Source organism: Lichenostomus cassidix, chromosome 1 (genome assembly GCF_008360975.1).
Source record: "Lichenostomus cassidix isolate B80296 chromosome 1, HeHo_3.0, whole genome shotgun sequence".
Taxonomy (NCBI): Eukaryota; Metazoa; Chordata; class Aves; order Passeriformes; family Meliphagidae; genus Lichenostomus; species Lichenostomus cassidix.
The window spans coordinates 25,391,370-25,411,380 of NC_139479.1; the positions used below are offsets into that span (position 1 = coordinate 25,391,370).

The 20,011-nt window shown below is 41.0% G+C and overlaps 1 protein-coding gene across 1 annotated transcript; it reads left to right on the forward strand.

The window, feature by feature from the left end:
- The first annotated feature begins 689 nt into the window (after positions 1-689).
- Positions 690-19,796, forward strand: LAMP1 (lysosome associated membrane protein 1). Its single transcript, XM_085053302.1, has 9 exons — positions 690-842; positions 9,814-9,929; positions 11,242-11,455; positions 11,560-11,721; positions 15,265-15,482; positions 16,726-16,848; positions 17,769-17,838; positions 18,009-18,179; positions 18,788-19,796. The coding sequence occupies exons 1-9, from the start codon at positions 806-808 to the stop codon at positions 18,925-18,927; spliced, it is 1,251 nt and encodes a 416-aa protein (XP_084909428.1). The 5' UTR covers positions 690-805; the 3' UTR covers positions 18,928-19,796.
- Positions 19,797-20,011: the final 215 nt, after the last annotated feature.

Below are 20,011 nucleotides of genomic sequence, written 5' to 3' on the forward strand. Positions count from 1 at the left end.
TACCCATGCAAACACACGTCATGAGCAGTCCCTGTTTTGTCTTGGAACACATGTGGCTCATATACACCTGGGCATATACAGCTTGAACACTTCAGACACAACAAACCATCAACTTGCGATGTTTGTATGCAGCTGGGACTGAGTTAACTCTGTGCGAAAGGACTGCGCTCACCTCAGACTGCCCTTAGACGGAGTGGCATGCAGCACACTGGAGGCAGCCCAGAGCCCGGGTGGGCCGCTCGCTCCCCACAGCAATGCCCGCCCGGCCTCACTCCTCTCCCCTCACTGACCCCACAGCAATGCCCGCCCTGCCTCACTGCCCTCTCCCCACACTGACCCCACAGCAATGCCCGCCCTGCCTCACTGCCCTCTCCCCTCACTGACCCCACAGCAATGCCCGTCCTGCCTCACTCCCCTCTCCCCTCACTGACCCCGCAGCAATGCCCGCCCTGCCTCACTCCTCTCCCCTCACTGACCCCACAGCAATGCCCGCCCTGCCTCACTGCCCTCTCCCCACACTGACCCCACAGCAATGCCCGCCCTGCCTCACTGCCCTCTCCCCTCACTGACCCCACAGCAATGCCCGCCCCAACTCTCGCGAGATCCTGCCCTCGCCCCGCGGCCCGCGGCACCCGCAGCGCTGGCCCGGCTCACGTGACGGGGGGCGGGCCCTGTGACGTCAGCGGTCACATGACCGGCCGGGGCCGTCGCCAGAGCGCCCCGAGCGCGGAGCCGCCGCCGCCCCCCGCCCTGCCCGCCCTCGGCCCGCGCCCGCTCCCGCCGAGCCCCGTCCCCGCTGCCCGACATGGCCCGGGGGCTGCTGGCGGCGGCCGCCCTGCTCGGTAACGGGGGGGACGCGGGTGGCCTGTGCGCTCGGTGGGGTGGCGGGGGGGGTGGTCGCCGCGGCCTGAGGCGGCCCCGGGGCCGGCGGCGCTGGACGCCGCACCTGTGACTGGAGACCCGCCCGCCCGCTCCCGCCTGCTGTCGGCGTGCCGGGGTGCTGACTGACCCGCGGGGTCCTGGGGCTTTCGGGGGGGACTGTCCCGCCCCCTCCCCGCACCGGGCCCCTGTGGCGCCGGGGAGCCTCTGAGGGCCATGCGAGGTACGGGGGCAGCGATGGCCGGGAGGCGGCGGCTGCCGAGCTCGGCGGGCTGAACTGCGTAGTGCCCGGGAACGCTGGTCTGAGCACCTGCCTTGGCTGTAGGTACAGGGCTCTGGGAAGAGCCTGGAAACACGCCTGGAGCGCGAGGCGTAGAGACGCGGGAGCTACTGATGTCATTGCTAGGCAGCAGCGCTTTTCTATAGGGCATGTAATGCTCCTTTGCTTAATGGCTTTCTTCCTGTCGTATGTTGAGTAAAATATGAAACGTGTCTGGAATAGAGAGATTTCAGTGCGTTGATGAGAAGGTTTGTTAGGACAGCAAAGCTGTTGTACGAGAAAGTGTGTCTTGCTTGTTTACTGTTAACTACCTTACTTTTGCTTTCTTGTCTTGAAAGCCACATCACACGACGCTATCAGTTTTCTGAGATGTGGCTTTGGCAGCAAAGGAAACTTGTTCAGCAACTGGCCAAAATATTTCCCAAATAGAGTAGCAGTTGAGAACGCTTATCTGCCATCATTTCTGAGATAGGACAGTGTTTGCGACTCTTCTAACGTCTGTTTGGTAGTAAATATCATTATCACCATTGGCCGTGCTTCGATTTCACTGAGCTCAAAAGATGAGCTTTACAGCTCGCAAAGGGCACTGAGCAGTTCAGATATCCAGCCCTTGTGAGCAATGTGTAGCGAGGCCAGTGACTTACAGTACTCCTTGACTTGCTTTTTAGGGCTGGCAGCTGAAGTGTCGTTGAACTGGTATTATAGTGGGAATTATTTTTACAGTTTGTTTATTATAGCTACGGCTTAAAGGAAGAATTGCTTTCAAATCAGTTTTTGTGGTTTTTATGTGATACCAGTTAATATTTTCTGCCACTGCAGTAGTCTTTCTCTGCTTAAATAGCAGTTACAAACATCATTAGATTCGTTGTCTTTGTCACTTGCTGGTATGTAAAATGTGTTAACTTTCTGTAGCTGAGGCAACAGAGTAGTTTATTTTACCACAGATAACTACTGATAGTCGGGGCTTTGTACCAATGTTTAGTAGCTTAGTAGCTGAGTGTTTCTGCATAACTTTGTACTACAATCTTGGGGGAAGATTTTGTGGTGCAGAGACTCCCTTCTTGCCGGAGTGAGGGGATTGGGTTGTAGGTGAGGGGAGAAGAATAGGAGATAATGATAATATATGAGCTGAAGTCTTCAGATATTTTAGCTCATTTGCAGCCTTTTAGTCATCTGAGTGAACATTGGTTAGGATAAGGTAATGATCACAGGAGGCTGAAAGATTAGCTTGGGTGGGGCTGATGTGAAAACTTGGTGATTTGGCCTTGACTTTGGGACAATAGAATTTTTTTTTTCAGTTGAACACCTCACTTACTGTTTCAGTTTTCTATTCACATTGAGCAGCAAACACTAAGCTGAATGTTTCATGTGTCAGCATTGAGCATCTTGTGATGATTTTCCTCACTAATATCAAACATACATATGGAATTAAGAAAACATTTAGGTAGTATAGTGGTAGATGCAGGAAAGAGGGCTATGGGAAATAGCAGCACCTCCCCTAAACTTAAACTTGCTGGTTTTTGAAATACTGAATAAGATGGTGCTTGCCTGTTGTTGAGCACGATGAGTCAGTTGAGTTGTGTGCCAAACCCAGCAGAGCTGCTCGTGCTCTTTGAGATCTAGAGCACTCATAGATTTTTTTCCTTACTGAAACACAGACATCTGAAAACACTTTTCTGAAAATTTAAGATTAGAATCAGACATGGATCCAGTTAGTAATTAATGAAGTGTTTGCAATTTGGGGAAAGAAAAATTAGTTTTTCAGGGTAGTGTGATGCCATTTCAGAGTTAATGACGCATAATCCACGTGTTTCTATTGCACAACTCTAGTCCAAAGAGGAATTTCAAACCTTGCTACCAATGTAGAGATAGTCAAGAGAAATTTGATAATGAATTCCAGCCAGTGAGCAATTTGGTGCTGAATTGTTTTTCACAGGTTTGGCATTATCAGCTGTTTGGAACTGAGATTAGTTTAACTTGGTTTTCACAAAATCTAGCTGCTTTAATGTTGAGCAACTTTTGAAACATTGTTTTACCAAATGCTGCCCTTTACATAGTGTTTGTTTGATAGCTGCTTGAAGTATGTTGACACAGTCTCTAAGGATCTGAGTTAGTGTGCCAATCATCATATGACAGGTTACTTGGCTTTGACTTCAGCAGCTTTTCTGACTTGTGAAGTAACTTCTTACTTGCTGAGAACTCTGCAGGTTCCCTGACACGCCACTTTTGAGATATATTTCCAAGGTGTCTGTTCAGGCTGACTGAGGAGTTTTCTTTTTGGTGTAACCTGCTTCTAGCTTGTTCTGTAGCGATTAGGATGTTTTCTAATTGGAAGCAGATGACAAAGTGAAGAATTGCCTCTAAGTACAGAGGAACCTGACTCAAAGAAAAGATTGATACTCTATTGCAGCTTTAACTGCTGTTATCTCTGATAAGCCTTTGTGGGTCACAAAGATAAAAGGTTGTTTCTAGCAAAAGTCACACCTTGCCTTTGCTTTTTGCAACTTAATTGCAACAGTTTGTCTTTGCTCTCAAGTCAGCCATGATTATTTGGAAATTCCTTGAGAAAGCTAGGTGCTGAAATGGATTACTTGGTATGTGTTCTCTTATGCTTGGCAGAAGACACTTTTGGGCATATGAGTGGCGGGAATTACAACAACTATTTGAACACACCCTTGCATGATCTTGATTCTGTGTTACATACTTTTAAAATGTACCTTATGTTTTGTTAAGTCAGGATTTCACGGGTTTGGGGCATCTGATTTCAAGATGGACTGGTGTCCCTTTCAGTCACAGTATAGCAGTTTCTTAGCCTTCTCTGTCCCTTGACAGCATCCCTGACTGTCAGTAGTTGTTTTTCCCTACTGTTAATTCCAAGTGCGAGAGTCTTAGGAACACCTGGCATTAAAGTACAGAGCTTTTGAATGTCTTCAGCTCTGCGCAGTGGGTACTTGTCTAGCTATTCCTTCTCCAGTGTTCAGCCTTGAGCACAGTAGTTCGCAGTTAATACATTTAGTTTTCTTGTGTTAAACTTTTGATGGCATCTGTTTTAACAAAAACTCACTCTGTTTGATGTGGGAAGACCTGTATGTCTTTACTTTCCTTGAAAGATTTAAGATCTGCTTCTTTGTAGGAGTAGGAGAGTGGTTATACTCAGGCAGTTAATTACTGTATTTCTACTATCCTCTCCTCTGGGGAAGCTTTCTCTTTAAATTGTCACACGGTGCTCCTTCCTTCAGAACATGGTTTTGAGCCTTGAAGAATGTGTGTTAGTTGTGTGGTTAGCAGCACTAACCAGAGCAAGTGCAAAACGGACTTGTGTGAATGCTGAAAAGGATCTGGCCAGGGGAGTTCAGATCTCCCAGTGCACTCATGTAATCATTTGCTGTAGAGCTATCCCAAGACTTCCTTCCTCTAGATAGGAAGACATAAAGAAGTTTCATGTGACTAAACTTGATGCAATTGTGCAATTCTCTGGTCAAATGGCAAGTGTATGGCTGCTAGATAGCCTTTCCTCTTTAATGCTTTTGTATTTATATAAATTTGGTTGTAAAGACAGAAGTTATTAATCTGCAAACTTGAATTGAGAAACAAAATTTTTACTGCCTTAATGGAAGTCAACAATATCAAAACCATAATCTGAGATTGCATGAGTTTGTCTCTTGGTTGGCAAGAATGGATATTCTGGGTTGGATCAGGAACTTGATATAATCAGGTACTACACCTGCACAAATGTAGCTGGTTCTCTTTATCCCCTAAAGTACTCTCATGCATCCTTGAGTTAATCTCAATTCTCCCTTTCCCCTCCACTCTGTGTGTTATTCAGGTGAGTCTAACCTTGTCTTTTTCCTAATGCTTTCCAGGTAGCATTAGTCTTGTCTGTTCCTTGGTGAAAGCTAAGTATATCTCATAATTTTACTGAGACCATCTTGCCTCTTGCAAACTGTTTCATATGTCAAGCCTTTCAAGGGATTTTCCTGCTTTCGGTTGTTCCTGTCATTTCCTTTCTGCATTATCCCAAGGTAGTATAGGTTCTGATTCCTAAGGAAGTGATCTTGACTTAGTCTTTTGATAAAGGACTTGGACCAGGTGTCCCTCTGGGAGTGGTGCTTACATTAGAAGACAGATCATTAGAGGAGAGCATAACTCCTCAGGGATTTTTCCCTTCTCTTCTCTGGCATAGATTTAGGAGTCTGAAGTGGTGACTAAGGTTACCACTGTTCACAAAATAGCACTCAGATGAGAGGATCATTCTGAACCATCAGAATGAGTAAATTACTGGGCGCTTTGGTTCACATGTACAATAGAAAATAAACCTTCTTTAGGTAATAACCAGCATTTCTTATCTCTTTGGATTAATGTCCCATAGATAGCACTATTTGCTATGTTTATTATCAAAGCACCTGGGCAAAGGTGCAGGACAGCACATCAGTACTGCAGCTTAGTACAGAATGATTATGTAGGGCTGGCATCCCTTACCCCCGGAGTGCTGCTGCACAGTAATTCCAGGGTGGGCTGTAGCTGAGGAGAGTCTGTGAGTTTGACCAGGCTGTGGGATATGCTGAACCCTATCACAGCACATCCCAGCAACCATCAGCTGGGCTGTGCTGTGCTGCAGCCATGGTTTTCCTCCCAAACACTGTAGGCAGTTAACTGCAAACAGTCCCATCCACCAGATGTCTGTATGGCTTAAAGTACTGATGATATGTACCCAGGTAGATTTGGATGGCTTGCTGCCCTTTATTCCAAGAGGCAGGAAGAAAAATGCTAAAGTTTTTACTTAGGCAGAAAACATGACTATAGTAATAAACCCCAGATTATACAGAAGTAGCTTTTATGTTTCCTTGTTGTCAAATGTTCCACGTTTCTAATAAAAAGTGGAGGCAAAGTAAATCATTAACTGTAGTAACTGAAGTCCTCTTTGCAAGCAGATGGTGTACACAATTGCCATTAAATATGCTTGGTTTTCTAGAGCACAGCAGCCATTCATCTCTCTCTCCCTTAGCAGTTTTCCATTACATGGGAGAGTAAATCAAGGGTAGCTGTGTTTGACTAACAGGATTTCAGTTATAGGAAGGTTGAAACCTGAAGACATGTGCTAGGTTGTTTTGTTAGCTTTGTAGTTTTCAGCTTAAACAACTTTATAAGGTAGATTTCTGTAAGGTAAATTGTTATACAATCGAGAAAGTATTTGTTTTGTTTGACTTACTTATTTTATCTCAGACTGTTAATATACTTTGGGGTTTTTTGAGGTAGGTATGTTAGATAAAGAAGGATGCTGGATTTAATTCAAGCAAATACCTCAACATAGTTGTTGCTTTAACAGTTTTACCTTCAATAAGAATGCATGAGACTAGAATTGCAGAAATGAGGTTTAAAGGGAGAGATTGTCTTATGATTATCAATTGAAAATACGCAGCTAGAATAACTATATAAGCAGCCTTTTTTTGGAACTTATTGGAATACAAAGGAAGCATTTGAACTAAGTGAAAGTTTTTTGGTGTTAGTACATTTTTGATGATTCCTTTACGCGATATTCATAATGTAGTGTTTCAGTCAAGTGAATAATGAACCTAACAAAACTTATTTTTTGCTATTGAAAAGTTGAGGACCACTTCATTTAAATCTGAAGTACTGCACTTGCTGTGCCACAGATAGTTGTCGTATGGGGCTCTGCAGTTTACTAAGACAAACATTTAAAGCCTAAGTTAAGAATCTGGAGGTTGTGTCAGTTTTTGTGTTAAACAGCAAAGAATGGTATCGTTATGAGATGGACAAACAATAGTCTCAATTTGTAGATATGCCCTGATAGAATTAAGCAATACATTATGCAACTTCATTAGAAATATTCCCAGGATAGATTGATTCAATATCAGTTTGCTTTTCTGTATTCTTGACATTTTGACTGTAGGCTCGTAGTGTTTGTGGGCTGCTGATGATTCATGCCTTAATCACTACTCGACACTGAAACTGCCTTCACTAAATTCAACAGCTGCTTTCCTGCAAGACCCAGTGAGCTGTTCCTCTGCCTTAAACTGGCTGGAGTAGAGAGTAGGTGGGACCTTCTTTCCTTCAGTGTCTTGATTTGTTCTTCAGTGTTTTTTTTCTAATTTTTCTCTGCTCCTATGTTCCTTATGTTTCACTCGGTTTCATCTGCATTCCTCCAAGACATTGGGAGCAGATGATGCTGCAGCACAGTGCTCGCTGATCACCACCCCTGTGAGTGTTGCCTTCCTTGCAGTGAAGCAGCTCTCTCACCACTCCATCGAGGACAGCTCAGTGTCTCGTGCTGGATGCGTCTGTCTTGTCACTGACACTGCAAATCCAGCAGCTGCTGGACATTTCTTAAGAAGGACTGGGGTTTTATAGCATTTGTTCCACACTAATGAAATCAGGATTCATATCATTATGTGCATTTAACCTTGCAAAAATGTAGTAGTTAGGCAGGTGTTATTTAATGTTTATTTGTGCCCCTTATTCTTTATTACTTAAACTTGTTGAGGGTGATTAATCATTACCAGAATTTGTCTTCCATTTGGTGCTTTCTGGTACCTCTGCATTGTCTTTTGTTGTTCTTTGAATCATCTGTTTTCATTTAGGTCAGCAACATTTTTCTTAATTGTTTTTCAGGTTTTTTTTTTCCCCTGCATTTCTTTTAAAAAATATTTTTTCTTTCCTTCTTTTACTACCTGTTACTTGATTATTTTTAGCTCTAAAATTGCCAAGATTTTTAATAGCTATTAGACAGGGCAGTCTGCATGCACACTGAAGATTTTCATTCTAGCACATTTTTCATAGTGTTAGTTCAAGGAGCAATGGGTTCTTACTCCCTGCCTCTACACTTTTCTATGCTGTGATAGAAATCTTCAGGAAAGTGTAAGCAGCTTGCTTTTGAGAAAACCAGTGGTTTCTTAAAATGTAAACAAGTTCCAGATGTAAAAGCAAATCAAAGGAAACTTTGCAAATTGAAACTTCCATGTGGAAGAGCATGTTTCTGATGCTGCTCTGAATTGCAATAAATAACATTTCTTTGTGAATATATGGTCCTTAATGAACATTTTATGGTGGACATAAAGGCAAAAGTAGGACAGTTTTGGTTTGAAATAAGTTTTCTACATTATCTGTTCTTAAGCTTTTTCTTTCTTCTGTCTATCTCTGATTTCAAGTAAGCGTTGCCCTCTTTGGTGCTGGGGGGAGGATGTAATGTTGCTGAGGGGAAGGCAGCAAGGGAAAATGCTTGCTGGATGCCAGAGAAATAGTTTCCAATATGTTCCTGCAACTGATGTGCCTTCTACCAAAGTCCAGCTGACGGAAGTCCAATTTTGCCTAATAATTGTCTTAATACAATTGTACTCACCATAGTTCTTCAGTGAAAAGTTTTAAAATGAAGATTTCTTTTTTGAAAACTTCTCAGAGAGGAAAGCTAGCTAATGGATAATCCCTCATCTGGATGTTTTTGCTATTTTCAACAGTTGAATGGATTAGCACGTTTGACTCAAAGCTTATTTGCTAGTGATAATAGTTTGTCTTGCAACTGTTTTTTTATCAGGTTTTCTGCAATACTACAGTTGTTGCAAATGCAAACTGATAAAGTACTATCTTGAAAATGGTACAGGTTTTTTGCAGTGAGGTTTGCTTGGGGGGTCGTGGTGGTGAAAAACCGAGAATCTGAAAAATAAAAGGCTCTAAAATAAAGAACTGGAAACATCTTGGTATGATTTCAGGTGCAGGAGCACTGTCAGGTATCCCTTGCCACAAACAAAATAGGAGATAAGCAGCTTTCCAGCTGTTTCCAACCTGCCTCAGTGTGAAGCTTTGTTGGCAGTGGACACTGGTCCAAGTCCACGCTGCCATCAGAAAGGATGATTCTGTGCTCCCCTTGCTGTGTGTTATTATCCTGTTAAGTCAGTACTTTGGTTAGTTGTATTCTGCATGCTCTGAGCATTGAGGCTGGAATGGAACAAGGTGGGGGAAAAGCTTCTCTCTGCTTTTTTGAGCAGCTCAGTCTGAGTAAGTTAAACCAGTTAGGAAAACATAACCTCAATCTGTGTCAAGGTCTTGGCCTCCTCCTCCTCTCCACTGTGGAGAGCGTGATGATGGTAAAGAGAAGTTCTCCTGGCAAGGGTAGCATGCTCTATCATGCTATTTTTGGCAGGGCCTTCAAAACATCTGCAGCCAGTCCAAGCTTTCTATATGCTGCATTCAGTGCATGTACAGCTGAGTGTCCTGGTACAGCGGGAATGAAGGCTGCATGGCGTGCTGTGGGGGGAAGGTGGAGTGTTGTAGGCATGCAGGATCAAATATGTTAAGTCAGGTCTGGCTGAAGGTGGTAAAATAGTTGCTGTGTAGGGTGAACACTGAAGCTTGAACACCATGACTGGTGTTGGTTGAATGTTTTTCTTACCCTCTTAGGACCCAGCATGTCAACAGTTTTGGTTTGGATGGCTTTGCATTTTTTAAAGTGAGGTGCTGAATTTGTCCTCTATTTGTTTGTGATGTTGAAGCTAATCTAGAGACTGTTAATGCCCAAGTTTCCAAATTCAAGTGATGTTTAGGTTGTACTCCTAAAAGGTACAGTCATACATACTTGTCTCTTTGGGATCAAAAATACAAATTTATATGACACAGAGTTAATATCTTTTTATTTTTGTCAGGCTTTTTACAGGCTTCCTCTTCATTTGAAGTGAAAGATTCAAGTGGTAAGGTCTGCATAATTGCTGATTTGACAGTAGCCTTCTCAGTGGAATACAAAAACAGTGGGCAAAAAGAGGTAAGAGCACTGAGTATCTTACTGCTTGTCACTAATATTTATAAGTTGTGTGGTATCTCTTTATGTGTGCAGTATTTACACTTTCAACAAGTATTTATGCATGAAAAATTGTTTCAACAAAGAGTTTTACCCTCCAGTCATGTTGCATCAGCTTTTCTTTATTATGGATGCTTCTTCTAATTAAACAACAAGGTTAGGGCTGCGTGAAACAATCTCCAACAAAACATATGTGAAATGACTGTTGTGACTGAAATTCTACACCAGTCCTATTGGTAACTAAAATGGATTTCCTTGGAACCATAAAGGCAAAAATACTACAAGTTGTCTTCTGGTAACTTGGTCACACTCACATGGACTAAATCTGAACTGAAATGGCTGTTGGCACTTAGCTTTTAAACTTTTTAACCCCCTGAAATATGTGATCTCCTCACATAGCAAATTTCTAGATTTCAGTGTATCTACAGACTAGTGCAGTGCTTGCAAGTTGTTCCATAATAACAGCAAAAGCTTGTTAGTGGAAAATTAAGAATTTGCCTTAACAAATAGGTTTTGGGGTTTTTTTATGTCTTCATTACTGAATAGGAATTGTAGATTATTTATAATCTTATTGCACTTGTGTGTTGTTGAAATTGATTTTTCTTTTCCCTAGCCATCAGTGTAACACAAGGTTAAAAAAATCCTGCTACTTTGCCAGTGGTGCACTTGCTATGTGTGATTTGAGCTGAGCCTTATATTGTATAATCCACATTTTCAGTGGTGCTGATGGCCTGCAATCCTGCTGATAACTGATAGTGTTTGCACTCAGAACTGACTTCTTTCATAACATGGTTTTGTCTGTTTCTTCTTGTAAACAGTAAGCTCAAAACATACCAGTAAATGTTGTATTGGTCTTCAGACACCACATATCTTCACAACATGTAATAAACTCAAAGTATTACATCCAAGCTACTTGGGGTGTATAATTTGTTTTTGTTTTTGCACAGTTGTACTACAAGAAGCAAAGCTTAAATTCTCTCATTTTTCACATGCCCAGAGTTTGCCAGATTTAATTCTTGTAGTAGAGAAGTACCTGCAAACTCCCATTGCTAGTTTGGGAGGGAAAAAAGTATAAGAGGTGCTGTGAGTATGTACTGTTTTGTCCTCAAATTTCAGAGAGCAAGATTCTTAAACTCGAATGCCAGTAACATGCTACTTGCTATATATTGGTAAATAAGTAGACATCCTATAGTACATATTGATGTCTGCTGTATATTTGTAACAGTTTCATAAGAGATTTGAAAAGCTTACATGAGTTTTATTTTCTACCCCACAGTTTGTACACTTTTTTCTTCCGCAAAATGCTTCAATAGGCTCACAGAGCTCATGTGGTAAAGATAACACCTCTCATCCAGTTCTGGTATTGGATTTTGGAGCAGGACATTCGTTAAGCCTGAATTTCTCAGAATCTGCAGACAAGTACCAAGTTGAAGAGTTAGTTTTTGTCTACAATCTGTCAGATGCAACTTTATTCCCAAATTCAACTGCAGGTAAAATGAAAACTTCGTGTTATTATTGTGTAACCCTTCCAGATGTAATACTAAGTAATTTCTTTAAATACTGGTACATCCTAATGCAATGTATCTTTTCACAGGAGGAGTGAAGAGTGTATCACATAAAAGTATTATCCAGGCACATACGGGCACAAAATACAGATGCATCAACTCCAGGCACATCAATATGAAGAATGTGAATGTTACTTTTAGCAATGTCACTTTGGAAGCCTATCTCACAAATGGCACTTTCAGTGTGAACAGTAGGTATCTTGTAGTAGAAAATGTACTTGATGAGCTAGTATTTCCCATAACTGGTTATTTCTTTTAAGTCCTGACTAATCATATTTAAGGTGGGTACAGACTGGATCTGAAGTTCTGATAACAACATCTTTTAACATGAATGGACTTTCTTCAGGTTTTCTCTGTAGGATATCAGAATCTATGACTAGGAGATAGTGCCCTGTGTTCCCATAGGTATTGTACTAGGCTGTTCATGTGTATGGGTGTTAAACACATGCTGCAGTAGGTCAGGTGGGCACATGGCCAAAATTCCATTTTAAGAAGTATCTGATAACTTCCAAGCATTATGGCCTCTACCAAAGTAATTTGATCTAGTTACTGTGTGCTCTGGGGAAAATTAGTGAAATCGTGGCAGACAGTAGAGGATTGGTCTGTAGGGAGCAGATACAGACATCTTCGTACAGGAGGTTTTATGTCAGCTGTAACAGTCAGGTTTTTCTCTTTCAGGCAGTCACAAAATGATGAGTTTTTTTAATTCTGATTGCTTGTATTGAAAAGCAGGTTGAAATTTTACTTCAAATTAGTGAAGGTCAACTACTTCATGGTGTGTTTCTGTCCTTTGGTTTTGTGGCAGCACTCGTCAGACATGAAAGAGCCATATAAAATGATCACCCATGCTGTCTTAAGGAGTGATAAGTCTTTGCCTTACTTTTAGAGTCTTCATCTTCCCTGGAAAATGCAGAACTTTTCTTTAGCTGTTAATCCCATTTATGCACCTACCAAGTTGAAACAAATCTTAAACTAGGGTAGCCAGCGCTAGCATGGAATGGCTACAATGAACAAGGGGCTTCTACTGGAGTATCTACCTTATTCCATTTCTGTGAAAAATACCTTTCCTGATACATGATAATAGTGGCATTTACTTCTTTTATGGCTGTTTCACATGACTGGTTTAGATTTGTGTGTATCATTCCCCTGATGAAACTTTTCCCTTCAGTGAACTAGTTTGCAGTAAAGATGTGGACCTACATTTGTGCTTCAAAAAAAAACCCAAACCAGACCCTGATTTCTATTATTGCAGTCTTCAGAACTATCTCTTTTTTAATTATGAAACTTTGATCCAGTTGTTACACCAGGTAAGTATGATAAATGATCATTTATCAGCAGGCTCAAACATAAGACATAATACTGGGAAAAGTTCATTTTTGACTTTTACAAAACTTCAATAAAATCTCCCTACTATATAATACTTTTCTTTTTAAGACCTTAAGATCTACTCTTATATAGTTGTCTGGTTAAAAAAATGCAGTATTGCGTTGTTTCTGGAGGGTGTTTCTTGTGGAACGCAAATTTGTCAGCAATTGCTTTATTTTCTATTCCTATGCTTCCTTCTCTTTCTTTAGGTCAACATAAATGCTTTAACGTGTCACAGTCATATTTTCTAAATTGATTTTTCTATCCTGTGATATTACTGTCTTGATGAAACTACTGGTTCTTAGAAAAAAAATGTGAAGTCCTGTGGTTGTGATCAGACACTGGTCTGAATTCGGGGGGGTAATGTTATTTTGTGGGTTTGTTATTTCCATATTCTTGTTACTCATACTACCATGCACAATTTTTTCTTCAAATTATCATGTTCCCTATCTGACTTTTCTATTCCTTCTGCACAATGAGTTAGCTCTTTCTTGTTTGGTGTTTTTAATCCTTTTTTTTTCTTTCATCTTTGTGACCTGAAAATCATATTGTGGTCTCCAGATCTGTTCTTTCTTTCCATTCTTGTAAGCTTGAGCCTTCCCCTGTCCCTTAGGCAGCTAGTTACTGAGAAACTTTAGATCTGGAATTTTCCCTTAATATTTTTTTTTTTCCTCTGCAAATCATTAATTAAAGGATGTTTCTACTGGTGATCTGTACAAGGCTCACTGAAGGGAAGAAGAGTCAGTATTTAGTGCATCTGCATAACTAGAAATGATGACTTCTGTCAGTGGACTCAAAGGTAGTGACTGAGGTGATGGTAGTGGTTATCTGGAGCTCTTAAAGTGAGGCTTTCATTTTCTCTCTGTTGGTTTTTTGGGTTTTTTTTTACAGGAAAGCCAGCTGCTTTCCTGTAACTGTCGAGAAAAGATGTAAGAATTTGTCTCATCTTCTGATCTGTCCTGAAGAGCTTACTAGAAACTGCTCTAAATCAGTTCAGTAAAAATAATGTATCAAAACTCTACCTAGGCTGAACTTCCACTTGATATGGTTTGATTGTTTCCATCTCTGCCAGCTTAAATAACAGCCTCTGTGTTGAGGTCTTGCAGATAGTGGGTAATTCTCCACTGAAGTACCCAGAAAGCTGCTTTTTAGTTTGTTAGGAAATTACTGTATTTGGGGATCAGAGCAGTCTACAAAATACAGGATCACTCCTTTTTCATCCATCTTTATTCTGCTCTTTGACTTCCAGCAACAGAGTAGAAATAGGAAAGTATGCTATGCTGGAATGTGTATGACTTCAGAAGGTGTGATTAGAGTTCCTCTTTCTGAGCCATAATCTAAAGTTAAGTGTCTGTTTAAGGCTATTTATTAGGCATCTTGTGTCTGCAAGATAAGTATGCATTAAATTTTAGAAGTAGGCCCTTTGAGTCAGAGTTGACTGTCACTGCAGTTGTTGTTGTCCTTAAAAAGTTGCAATTTGTTATCCCTGGCACGTGGAGATGACCTTGGCTTGGAACATGGAAGCCTCTGCTTTAGTAATGTCTTTGTTATGACCTTTGGTTTTGGCTTAGATATTCGATGCAGGAACATCTTGGCTCCCAGATCAAGTTAAGATCTTGCTACCAACAAGTTTCCAAGTACTCTTGCAAATAAATCAGAGTCACTGTTCCCTTGGAAGCTGCTGCTGGATTGGATGAAAAGAGAAGGTGAATTTGCACACCTTCACTCAGCCTTGTTAGCCCCAGCGGAGGGTGGCTCCTTGGCAGGGCTGAAGGGAGGATGCATGTGAGAGGATACAGCAGAAAACTTGCCATCAGAAGCAGTGTCTTAGAATCCCCTTGTTAAGGACAGAAGAGCCACAGCAATATTTTAAGGCTACTGTGGGTATTGCCAAAATAATGACACAGGGTCCTCACAATTTAGTAGTGTAACTGAGTGGGGGAAGGAGAACACATCTCCTGGGAGACCACTTTTAACAGTGGGCAGGAGAACTGTTCCTCTGCTTCTCCCACACGGGTGCCCAGAGTGAGTGATAGGGATCCCAGCCTGGCTGTGAACAGACAGCAGGAGCAGAATGCTGGCACTGTCAGATTTATCCTGACCCGATGGCAAAGGAAACTGGGTGTGGTCACCATGAATTTAAGTAAATTAACAGCAGAGGTGTTTTCACATGCTTGTCTTTAAAAGTGTCTCCAACTTTGCAACAGGAGTTTAGGTAATGCTTTATTTTTGTGTTTCTGAGCTCTTATTATCTTTTATTAGGAGAAAAGATACTTGAAATAGTGTCTTCCTTTCCCTTGAGGGTTAAAAAGGTAGATCATGCCACAGCTTCATTTTGTTTGATAATGACTGTTTTCCTTTCTCTACAGAGACGGAATGTGCTGAAGATATGGTCTCTACTACTACTGCTATAGTGCCTACAACTCCTAAACAGACTACTAGCCAAGCTCCAACCAGCCCTGCACCAACATCATCACCCCCAAATCCTGCAGTTGGTAAATACAACGTGACTGGTCCAAATGGAACCTGTGTACTTGCCTACATGGGCTTACAGCTTAATATCACCTATACAAAAAAAGATGAAAAGGTACATTGAGGTTTTTTTGGTTTTTTTTTTCAAAGCCATCAGATTTCTTCTTTGGGGAAGACTTGGTAAATTGTTACAAGCTAACCTTTTTCTTTAAAAAGGCCAGGTGTTTGTGTTTATTTATCATTATCCTCTATTTGAATTGCTTAACTTGGTCTGGACTAGTGACATTTCAAACACTTCTACCGAAAGTGGTTGTTAAGGATTTTTCCATTCACTAAAAGCAGTATTAAACTTGTCTGTAGAATCCAGGAATTGTAAATAGTCATTTAACAGAAGTAGTAAAAACAGTCAAGATATGAGACGGGGAAGTCCTGTTATCAAAGTTGCAATTGAAACAAGATTTTTAAAATGTTAAATAAAATACAGAAATTTGGTCCCACGCACCTGCATAGAAACAGTGAATGACTATTTGAAGGGAAAATTACTACTGTAGAACTGGACAGCCTTGTGATTTAATTACCATCCAGCCAGCACTGAAGAGGTTTGGGTTTGACTTTGATGCTTAAAAGCTACTTAACAGCTGATTTCAATAGCAATAGTGTGGCTGTACAGTGGCTTGTTATGATGGCAGGTGTGTTTTAGCCACCTTAATTGTGTGAAATTCCCAGCTTCTGGTGTTGTACTTCTGGTGGAACAGCTGATTTCTAGTGTAATGACCAGTGAGGAGGTGGCAAGTAGGTTTTCCAAAATCACATGAGTATCAGCTAAAAGCTACTGAAAGGTTTCTATTTAATTGTTTAGCAAGGGCATTTAACCCACAGCCTTCTGCAGATGTAAGACAGTATAAAATCATGAACTATGAGCAAAACTAAAACATTTTGAACTGAAGTGACATGCAAGATGATTGTGCTTACAGGTGATTCCCTTAATTGCTTCTACATTATGTCCAAGCAGTATTTTATAGCATTTTGCTCTCTGTGTAGTGTGGTAGTTTTTGATGTTTTTCCTTACGGTGCAAGGACCAAAGCAGTTTGTGTGGAGAAAGCAGTGGGTTCTTGGCTGCAGCCAGTCAGGGCTGCAGAAAGCTTTGTTAGATATGCCTTTAGCTGTCTGTCAGCCTGGTAACTCAGGTGCAGCTTGTGTAGACCTGTAATGTGAGCACATATCTGCTCAGGTGTCTGCAATGTAGGGGCAAACACAACACTGTAGGCACGTGGTACAAGCCAGCTATACCTCGACTGAGTGTGAGGTGATGTGTTAAGTCTCTTCAAATGTCATAATTGATCCTCTTCTCTCACAGATGGGTTTGGATTTGCTGAATTTCATACCACCTAATACAACTGCTTCTGGGAGATGCGACAATACATCTGCCTTGTTGAATTTGACTTTTGAGAAAACTAAGGTTACCTTCCAGTTTGCATTGGTAAGAATCTCTGCACCAAACGTGTAGGGTCTGCAGGACTTTTCACGTGGGAAAACTGGGGAAAATACAAGAGGTAAAAAGATGTAACTACAGGAAGGGGAGTAACTAATTCCTTTGGTTTTAATATTAGGATTTAGTGGGTTTTATGTTTGGCAACTGCTGTGAGAAAAGAATACGTTTATGTATACATGCACACGTATATATACACAGAAAAGTATTTTGTTTGGAATGGGAACTTCCTTGAAGATTGTATTGCTTACTCTTCAAGGCTTCTTGCCAAAACTGGGAGCAGCCTGTGACAAGTGGGCATCTCATCTAATTTTAAGCCTGGAGCTGGATCTAAGTCCTCATTAATATTCTGTGTACAGCCCAAAGGCGAAGTTTGCTTGTCTTCTGGTGTCCTGTGATGGTTGCGAATCCTCTTTCCCACAGCCCTGCCCCAAGTGCTGTATTGGAGCTGCGTGCCCACGAGGCCTGCACCCACTGTGTTTGTTAGGGCTTCATGCTCCTTTTAATGCTGATGGGATTGATCAAATGTGATCACCTTGAGCTGTTGCTATTAAATGACTCCACAGCTCTGTGGGGTACTGAGGTCACTACAAGTAAGCTGGTTAAAGAATGGGTGGGACTATATCTGCAGTAGGGAAGTCAACAATTTAAGGATGACAAGGCCCAAAAAGGAGGCATCCTTTCTCTGCCTCTTTGCTCTCCCCCAAAATAATCTTCCTTAAGATGCATACCTTCTGTAACTTTTCTCTCCTAAACTCCAACTAAATACCTCCTCTGGATGCTAGTCCCAGTTGTGGACTACACTTTGAAAAACTTTCTCAAAATGCATGCAGAATCAAACCTGAATGTTAATAGCTTGTGTTAAACATCATCAGCTTAAATGACAACTTCTGGTTTGTTTTTTTTTAAAGAATGCAAGTGCTGAAAAATTCTTCCTGCAAGGTGTGACTGTAAGCACAATTCTGCCTCCTGAAGCAAAAAGTAAGGACTTTTAAGAAATCTACTCTCTGTGATTACGTCTATAAATATTAAGGGTCGCCTGCATTAAATAATGTATTAGAAATGTTAGGGGTGAATGTATCAAATTTCAGCTCTATGGGCTTACAGCTCCTGCTCTTCAGGTTTATATAATAAGGCTTTCTCTGACACAGATGCAACATTTGACGCATCAAACAACAGCATGAGTGAGCTGAGAGCTTCAGTAGGGAACTCCTACAAGTGCAGTTCTGAGGAGAATCTGCAGGTCACGGACCAAGCCCTTGTGAATGTATTTAATGTTCAGATCCAGGTTTTCAAGATTGATGGAGACAAATTTGGGCCAGGTAAGAGGTTTGCATTTGGCAGCCCCTGTCAAACCGAAGATTTGTGAAGTATACTTTGATATAAATATAACATTTTGTAGTCAAATGTCAGCTTGTGGGTGCTATGCTTAGTCTCTGCATGCCCCACTGCAGATGATGTGGGGGCTGATGAAGATGTCCGAGTTGAGGCTAGTGTTAGAAGTATGTAAAAAGCTTTGAAACAACTTGGACTCGTTCCTAATGTTCCAGAGAAGTGATAAGGAAGTCCGCTAGCTTTGCCTCCAAACTGTGTGCAGACAGCTGTGTAAAAGGGGCAAACCTGTCCTTTGTGACTATGGTGAAAGTAAAATGGTTGTGGGAAGAGTCTCATGGATATTTATGATGGCTAAATTTGTGTGTAACTAACAGCTCTTGAGGAGGAAAAAATGAGTATAAATCTCTGTATTGTGCTAGTACTAGAAAGACTTCATCCTGAATGATTATAGTTAGTGAACTTGGCTTCCTTTTCATTGTTGGCAAGCTAGCTGAGCCAGTTTTATCTATGTGCTGAGAGCAGAATGCTGAAGTTCTGGATGTAGCCATCTGTTGGTGTACTACTACCTAACATGGATCTTTTTCTCTCTCTTCAGTGGAAGAATGTCAACTGGATGAAAATAACATGCTGATTCCTATAATAGTTGGTGCAGCCCTTGCTGGTCTTGTTCTAATTGTCTTGATTGCTTACCTGATTGGCAGGAAGAGGAGCCACGCTGGATATCAAACAATTTAATTACTTGCACTAAAATCCAGTGTAGATGAAAAGCAATTGCAAGAGGCTGGGGGAAGAAATCCCCACACATTTCCCCTGAACTGATTGATATTGTAAGGTAACATCTTTTCTTGCAAATTGCTTCTTTAAAGTCTGCTTTATTAAATGTGAAATCATCTTGCAGCATTTAACTATGCACAAAAATAACTTCTGGAAATTCTGGTGTTTAATTTTGCTAACTAGTTTTAATATTTACCCACTTAGAAACAAGCTAAAAGTTTTTAAGGGTGCTTTTTTTCGGAATTGGCATAAGATCATGTCAGCTAAAGATTCCAGAGAGGGATGTTGCTAACTCTGACTCAATTTCAGAACTCTTAACAAAGGGAAAAGGTTCATTCTTTGCACCGCTGCCATCGAGTGATGATGTTAAGTATACTGATGATGCATTTAAAAAGATTTAGTAACAACTGACAAAACTGAAATTTAAAATCTGAACTTCACCTTGTCTCTTAGGTGTGTATTTTTTACTAAGCTTTAAACTCAATGCCTGGCACATGCAGGGTGTGAACGACGCAATACTCAAACCTTACAGGAACTCTTTATGATTGGACAACTCCCCTGTTTGATATTTTTGATGCTATGCCAGCTCGTTAGGAGCTGGTACTTTTTTAAAATGGGTGTTATTTTTATTTACCTTTTTTTGTAAAGTGATTCCAGTCTATTCTGTTGGAAAGTTCAGAGAGATCCTGTTACTGCACATGTGTACAATATAGATCTCAATCTGCTGATTCTATTGCTTTAAACTTGGCTGGGGGGTTGTACACTTCAAGGATCAGTTCTTATGTATGCATTGCCTGTAACAATGCTAATAAAGACACTTTTTTTTTTCTGTATTCCTTAGTATTACTGATCACTCTTAAAACCATTTGTTGAGCGTTTATTGAGTGCTGAAGTCATGGTTTGGCTATACTTGGGAAGCTTCAAACAATCCTTCGTGTGGAGTCACATTAAACAAATACTTAAGTTTCTTCTTTGTGCCACAAAGGCAAACCTTAATGTGTATGTGTGTTGGAAACAGGTTCTTGTTTTGGACTTTGTGTTTGGA

Excerpts from the sequence above, each read along its gene's own strand:
- LAMP1 (XM_085053302.1), top strand. The coding sequence starts at position 806 with ATGGCCCGGGGGCTGCTGGCGGCGGCCGCCCTGCTCG. Across the intron at positions 16,849-17,768 it reads TTACCTTCCAGTTTGCATTG|AATGCAAGTGCTGAAAAATT; the intron begins GTAAGAATCTCT and ends TTTTTTTTAAAG. Across the intron at positions 18,180-18,787 it reads TGGAGACAAATTTGGGCCAG|TGGAAGAATGTCAACTGGAT; the intron begins GTAAGAGGTTTG and ends CTCTCTCTTCAG.